The following is a 7,411-nucleotide window of genomic DNA, read 5'->3' as shown; positions in this document are numbered from 1 at the left end:
TAACTTTTAGCCATAAAATATGATTATGTACATAATTGAATGTTTGACATGATCTTTGCTGAAGTCCAACAGATTTGTGCTTTATTGATCGAGCAAAGAGAAACAGAGATAACTCCTGCTGCACCAGGAGGTGAACTTTACAGTTTCCCTTTTTTTATGAACTATTTTTTCACCCCTCTTTGCTCTTATATACAGCAAACATGTTTTATCAAGTAGTCGATGGCATTATATTTCAAAAGCACTCTATGCGTCGTACAGGGTGAAAGGGCAACTGAAGGGTATCGCAGTCCATGAGGTGTTGAGGATTCAAACCATGCAGCCACAATTACAGGAGAGACCACTCCTCTCAAAATAAACCACACATGAAGTCCTCTGATGAAAACTCCAGCGTGTACAAAAGTTATTTTGCATATTTCCAAAAACATTGACCCTTACTGATGTATTCCATCAGCTAGAGGAATAAGAGATGTGATAATGAACATAAAAATAAAGTCTACCCAAATCTGCACATAGTTAAATTAAAAATTGGAGCAGTAGAATTCAGTTTGAAGATAAAAAAAAAACGATATTTTAATTAAAATGTGTAATTAAGATGTTTTCCCTGTGTCCTGATAACACATGACCCCAAAAAGTAGAACAAAATGAGCAGTTCTTACAAAGCATTAAGTGTGTGACTAAAAAGGAGTAATAGCATAGAAATTATTCATATTGGTGCTTCTGGCGACCTAATATATATATATATATATATATATATATATATATATATATATATATATTCCCATGATTCCCAGGACCAGACAAATGAGCCACAGTTGAGGATGAATAGAGTTCTCATGTAATGGAGCTAACAACCAGGCCTGGAGGTGTAATAAAGGCATCGGGCGTTTCCAGCGAAACATCACAAACAGGAAATGAGGATAAACCTGGTTCCACTCCAGTGTGAAGGGAAAATCCACTGTTGGTGAACCCCTAAGGAACTAAGTAGCACAGTGGATGTGCTACTATGGAGTGTTCAAATCAGACACAGGACTGGTTCCCACACAGGGAGGTCAATCAGCTGATCAGCAAAGGGCCACAGCATCAGTCATGTCCCTTCATGTGGTTCTGGTGGGAAGAATTACAGAGACAGAATTAGACAACTTGAATACATTCTTAAGACGGTTAAACTGGACAGCAGGAAAGGGGCCCTCGTTTTGCACCGCTAAATATAAAGGGCCATCGGAAATGAAAGGGAAGAAGTAGACACAATAAAGATAGCTCTCCTCACTATCAGCATATAGATGAGATGAGCACAATTACACACAGCCAGCTGGCAGTCATGTGCACTCACAGTGGAAACTGTAGCATTGTTATGGGTCACTCACTTATAAATGCTAAGGCAAACACCTGCAGGACAAGTGAGTGGAGACTTGGAGGACGCTCCAACCAGGGACTCCCCACACTGTGACACTGCTGGGTGTTTTTTATTTTTTTTATATATATGATGTTTCACTGGTTTGAGCATCACAAATACAATTCAATTATGTCAGGGGCGTGACACAAAAAGAGCCTTTAATAAAGCAAAACAAATAGAAGGAAGTGGAGCAGAAACATGGGGAGTTCACCAGGAATACACACACAAAAACAGACTGGACTGAACTGAACTGTAACCAAAGTCTAAACCAGAACAAACCAAACCCACAAACCAAACCAAATGACCCAACGCAGACACTGGGGAGCGCAGAGACTAAATACACCGGAGACAATCAAACACAGGTGTGACACAAACGAGACACAGGTGAAACTCATTAGGGGCGGGGCAGGCAATCAGGGAAGACAGGACAGGAAGCAAAACCACACACAAGGAAACTTCAAAATAAAACAGGTTCACAACTAAAATCCACGGGTCATGACAAATTCACACAGAACATATTGGCACAGAAGCATAAATCTGTGTCTTATGTCCCAAACATTATAATTAGGTTTTCTTTTCTTTTTCTTTGTACACACCAGCAGTGAACACACACAAGCTGAGCACAGGAGAAGTGGGCAGCACTTTTCTGCACCTGGGGGGGGAATGGGCATCCCAGCACTTGACCCGTCCCAGGACTTGAACCGGCAACCCTCCGCTGTCCACGTGCTACTGTAATTCCTGATTTCAATCAGAATCTACTGATGAGCAACATTTTTTCATTTCAAACTTATCTCAACGGTCCAAATCATTCTCTGTGAATGTGCAGATTTCCATATCACACATGTGTTAATAGTGTAATAGGTATAATTATATAATTATAATTATAATTATAATAAAGTAAGGAGTTTTATGGCGATACATCTTATTTTTATATTAATCATCAAGGATCATGTGTGTCATACGAATGAATTTGAACTTTACAGTATCGCAATTATCAAATGGAATTTACAAATATTTCCGTGTGGAGGCATTACAATAAAAATAGATATTACCTTGACATTACTTTAGAAATGACACTTATTATTACATTCATATCATCTCATTACGACCAAAATATTTCCATTTTTATTTCCGAGCTCCAAACTGCAATTACAAATGTATACATAGAATCAACAAAGTTATTACCGTACGATTGGAATCTTGCGCAGCAATGTACTGTGAATCATTGTCCAGTTGAGCAGAGTAAACGTGATAAAGCCACAAGCAAAGCACATTGTTGAGGTCACATGTGAGCTCAAAAATCACGCCTTAGAAACTCTGATTAAAGCACTTGGATGCATACATATGAATATGACAACAGCCCCAGAGTGATGAAATATTCATGTGAATTTACTAATGTCAGTGGATGTGTTGACAGTGAGGTGTGTAGATGAGTAGTGAGTGATTCCAGTGAATATTTGACATGTAATGCTGTCAGCATCACTGACTGCAGGCTGCCCAACTCCAATAAAGTGGATGCTGAGATCTGAGAGTTTGATATAATGGTTAGCAAATGAGACAATAATCCAATAAAGAAAAGGCATGTTTAAATATGTTCCTTCTTAAAGTGCAGTACCTCTAAATCAAATTGTAGTTTTATGCTAAATGTGAATTTGTTTACAGAGAAAATATTAAAGGCACAAGCAACTGGCACTGACATGCAAACACCAGAGCACATTATGTAATGTGTCCCTTTGAGGGGTGTTTATAATTACAACTCGCTTCTCGCAGCTCGAATGCTCCATTCAGTTTCAATTTGGGCTTAAATAGGAACCACTGACACTGAATAAATCAAGATGATAGGTTCATCCGGCAAGCCATTTCAAATAAACATATTTTTTAAGTTATCATTGCACAAGTTTCTTTGCTCCGGGGGAGTGAAGACAAACAACATTCCTGTGTGTTGATCAATGAATTCCCAATGAAGTAAATGCAGCAGACTTCACAGAAATGTGTTGCATGTTAAATTGAGATCATGCTACATCCACTCAGCATTTGAATATGACCACTGTTCCCAACTCAACTTGGCCAACTCCCTTACAGTTTTGCAATTCTAGTTTGCGTGTCTCTGTAATACAGTGTGAGAGCTGCCATGAGGTAGGGGCTGGCTGTGCACTGCAAAAAAAAAAAAAAAAAAAAAAAAAGCAAGGGGAAAAAAAATAATTCCATGGTTATAATGTGAGCAGTGAGCAGTTTTCTGGAAAACCTGTCTTCAAACAGAGCAGTGCACACTGGAACAAATTAAATCAAATATTTCCACTTGTGTTAAAATACCCCTTTTATTCATTCCCTGCAGGACACATCCATTTGATTTGCTTTCAAACTCTGTTTTAGGTTCTACCCCCACAAGAGGTTACTTTGTGAGGCGTGTCATTTTTTGCAGTGTATCTGCTTTACGCACACGATTGTCTGCAATTTGACTTGAGTTTAAAAAGCCCATGCAGCAGCAGCCACAAGTCAGAGCACAGCGGGATCCTCTGTGTGTGCGTCAGGTAGCTCCATAAACGGATCGGAGAGGCACTTATCGCCCCCTCTGGCACTGAATCCGCTAGGGCGCACAGAGGGGCAGTGCCATGCACACTCCTGCTTATGCGTTGCTTCTAAGCGGAGGGAACCGGTCTCTGGGTTTCACTCCCACTAACGACCTAACGATGGGGGCGCTTGGGAACAACACAGTCCATCCAAATGGTTCCGATCCATTTGCGAGAAACGAGGAGGTGGCCCAAATGGAGATCATGGTCTTAAGCATCACCTTCGTGGTTGCAGTGATTGGAAATGTGAGCGTCCTCTTGGCGATGTACAACACCAAGAAGAAGATGTCGCGGATGCACCTCTTCATCAAGCACCTGAGCCTGGCGGACCTGGTGGTCGCCTTCTTCCAGGTACTGCCGCAACTCTGCTGGGACATCACCTACCGCTTCTACGGTCCAGACTTTCTCTGCAGGATAGTGAAGCACCTCCAGGTGATGGGGATGTTTGCCTCCACCTACATGATGGTGATGATGACCCTGGACCGTTATATTGCCATCTGCCACCCCCTGAAAACTCTCCAGCAGCCCACCCAGCGCTCCTACATCATGATCGTCTCAACGTGGATGTGCAGCCTGGTCCTCAGTACACCGCAGTACTTCATCTTCTCCCTGAGCGAGGTGAAGAACGGCTCGGGCACCTACGACTGTTGGGCGAACTTCATCGAGCCCTGGGGCACCAAGTTGTACATCACCTGGATCACTGGCGGCATCTTCCTCGTGCCAGTGGTCATTCTTGGGATGTGCTACGGGTTCATCTGCCACAATATTTGGAAAAACATCAAATACAAGAAAAGGAAGACGACGGCAGGTTCTGCGAGCAAGAGCGGGCTGATTGGGAAGAATTCAGTCAGCAGCGTCACAACCATCTCCAGAGCGAAGCTGAGGACCGTTAAAATGACTTTTGTGATCGTCTTGGCTTACATAATTTGCTGGGCACCGTTTTTCACAGTGCAGATGTGGTCAGTGTGGGACGAAGACTTCCAATATGCTGGTGAGTGCAACACAAATGAAATTAAATATCTAATCTTTGGGTTAATTGTCGATTTTAAACAACTGTTGTGCGTAACCACAAATCCATTTGCGCACGGTCTTTACGCACGCTTTTACTTGGCACACAAAAACAAATATATTCCTATATAATGAATTCATTGACGACACAAACGTAACGTGAACAGGTGAAACACATATCTTTAGTTTAAAATGATTATTATGAGCTTTAAAAACTGAAACTAAGAGATGAGAGAAGGAAGAAAAAAAAAACTCGGTTTTTAACTTCATGCAAAATGTCTGTTTATCTGCAAATATTTCATTGTTGTCATAATGATAGTGTTACACTACAAATACCCAGAAAATCACACTTCCAAAAAGAGGAATTGTGTGTAAAACACTAACCTTTTTAATGTGTGACTTTGAAACATTTTCACATATTTAAGGGGGAAAACAAACATGTTTTACATTTTGGCACGATATAAATTAGCTCTAACAGGTCTTCCTGCTGCTTTGCCTGTGCCAGATGTTTGTATGACTGATTATTCTTTTCCTCTCTCCTTTCTCTCTGCTTTCTAGAATCTGAGAACACAGCAGTGACTCTGTCTGCACTCCTCGCCAGCCTCAACAGCTGCTGTAACCCCTGGATATACATGATCTTCAGTGGTCACCTCCTCCAGGATTTTTTGCACTGCTTCTCTGGCTGTCACAAAACAAACATGGACTTCAAGAAGGAGGACTCAGACAGCAGCATCCGCAGGACGACGCTGCTGACTAAGATGACCAACCGCAGCCCCACAGGCAGCACTGGCAACTGGAGGGAGCTGGACAACTCTCTCAAGTCCTCCATTCAGACGGAGTAAACACACACAGCAGGCAACTCTGTTTACAGGGGTAATAGGGATGGACATGTGTCTGGCAAGAACACCGCGGTACACAAACAGAATCAGCTCCTCTCAGCTTTGTCCATGACCAGGCATTGGCTGATAATATGTGCTTCACACTCTAAACCAATCAAGACTTAAAAGAGATACAGATAATTAAAAAATCCATGTTATTTGTACTTGTATTTTTACGTTTCATATCTCATATCTTTCTTGGGACACTGGTGATCTGTGCTGCCATCGAAGAACCTTTCCTTTTAAGCTGTTTGCAAAGGTGATCTGTACGGTCAAATGGTCTGTAGTGGTGTAAACAACTCTTCTGTACCACTGGTCTCTGTATAACTGGGGCGCCTCGTCCATTGTGTGTGAACATCTGAGAAATCCTCCGACATTTGAGTCTTACATCTGCATCCTACTTATTTGCAGAAGTTGTTTTTTTTCTTCATGTTAAAGTACACAGCCCTGGCTCTCATGGCTGCTCAGCAGATGGAAAATAGCAGGACATCCACCTATTAGACAGACACTCGATCACACACTCGGCGCTGCTGCGCGATTGGTCACAGTTCTGCCCACTGACCCAAAAGACACTCCCATTGCTTTCCCAAAATGTGCAGAAGAAAACATTCCACGAACTCTACGTCAGCACACTTCCCAATTTTTTTTTTTAAACATCCTGCACCATTTGGTGTGTGTGTGTGGGGGGGGGGGGTGTTCTGTGTTTTGGCTTAATTTGCACTTCAGACAAAAACAATTTCCTGCACGCCACTGTGATGCACAACAACCTAATGTTTCTCAGATGAACGCAAGGACCGTCAGAAGGCCGTGTATATTTTACTGCGTCGAGATATTTCTATATTTGTACATAACTATTTGTAAATACAAGTCTGCTAATATATGTAAATCTGCTCAATGTGAATTATATTTGTCTGTAATTTGTCTTGTTCGCACTGAAGAATCAAAAAATATCCTGTATTTTGTCGAAGTATACACATGTTCAAATATACACAGTGATGTACTGGATACGACGCTGGCTCTGTTTCCTGTTTTCACAGTTACAACACAGATGATATAATCGCCGCTTCACGTGCAGTAGCCAACAGGCAGTTTGAGTTTCCTCAAAAAAATAAAAAAATGGAACAAGTTTTGATTTATGTATCTCGCCAGTCTAAGCACTAAATCCTGCCAAAGTCTGGGACTTTGCAACAGAGCAACCTTTCAACAGAACATGTGAAACCAGAGAGGCTGTCCACCCCCATAGAATTCATAATATATGGTCATTTAAGAGCAACCCATAATATAAACATCCCTTTTACTTAATGTGACATGAAAAGACTCTAGAGTACTGCTAGTGAACGTAATTATGTTTGCAAAGCTGGCAGCACTGACAAATAATATAAATGCACTTCCGTTCCAGTGATGGATTAAACAAATTAGATATGAAGGTATGAATTATTGAGCTCTGGAAGCAGATATTGTCTCAAGCTTTTCCCAGTGTTTCTATCAACCTAAACAAACACACATTTACTACGAAGGCACGTAAGTGTTTACAATCCTCTCATCGAACTCACTGTCTCAAA

General features: G+C 41.4%; 1 protein-coding gene across 1 annotated transcript; it reads left to right on the top strand.

Annotated features, from left to right (window-relative positions):
• The first annotated feature begins 3,887 nt into the window (after positions 1–3,887).
• LOC131469458 (arg8-vasotocin receptor-like) lies at positions 3,888–6,859 on the top strand. Its single transcript, XM_058644403.1, has 2 exons — positions 3,888–4,954; positions 5,530–6,859. Exons 1-2 carry the CDS (start codon positions 4,006–4,008, stop codon positions 5,811–5,813), a joined length of 1,233 nt encoding a protein of 410 aa, XP_058500386.1. The 5' UTR covers positions 3,888–4,005; the 3' UTR covers positions 5,814–6,859.
• Positions 6,860–7,411: the final 552 nt, after the last annotated feature.

Source organism: Solea solea, chromosome 12, assembly GCF_958295425.1.
Source record: "Solea solea chromosome 12, fSolSol10.1, whole genome shotgun sequence".
NCBI classification, from domain to species: Eukaryota; Metazoa; Chordata; class Actinopteri; order Pleuronectiformes; family Soleidae; genus Solea; species Solea solea.
This window is presented reverse-complemented; position numbering and strand designations above follow the sequence as displayed.

Bases quoted from the DNA above. Each gene is read 5' to 3' on its own strand.
- LOC131469458 (XM_058644403.1), top strand. From the start codon at position 4,006: ATGCACACTCCTGCTTATGCGTTGCTTCTAAGCGGAGGGAACCGGTCT. The intron at 4,955-5,529 runs GTGAGTGCAACA...TCTGCTTTCTAG, and splicing joins CGAAGACTTCCAATATGCTG to AATCTGAGAACACAGCAGTG.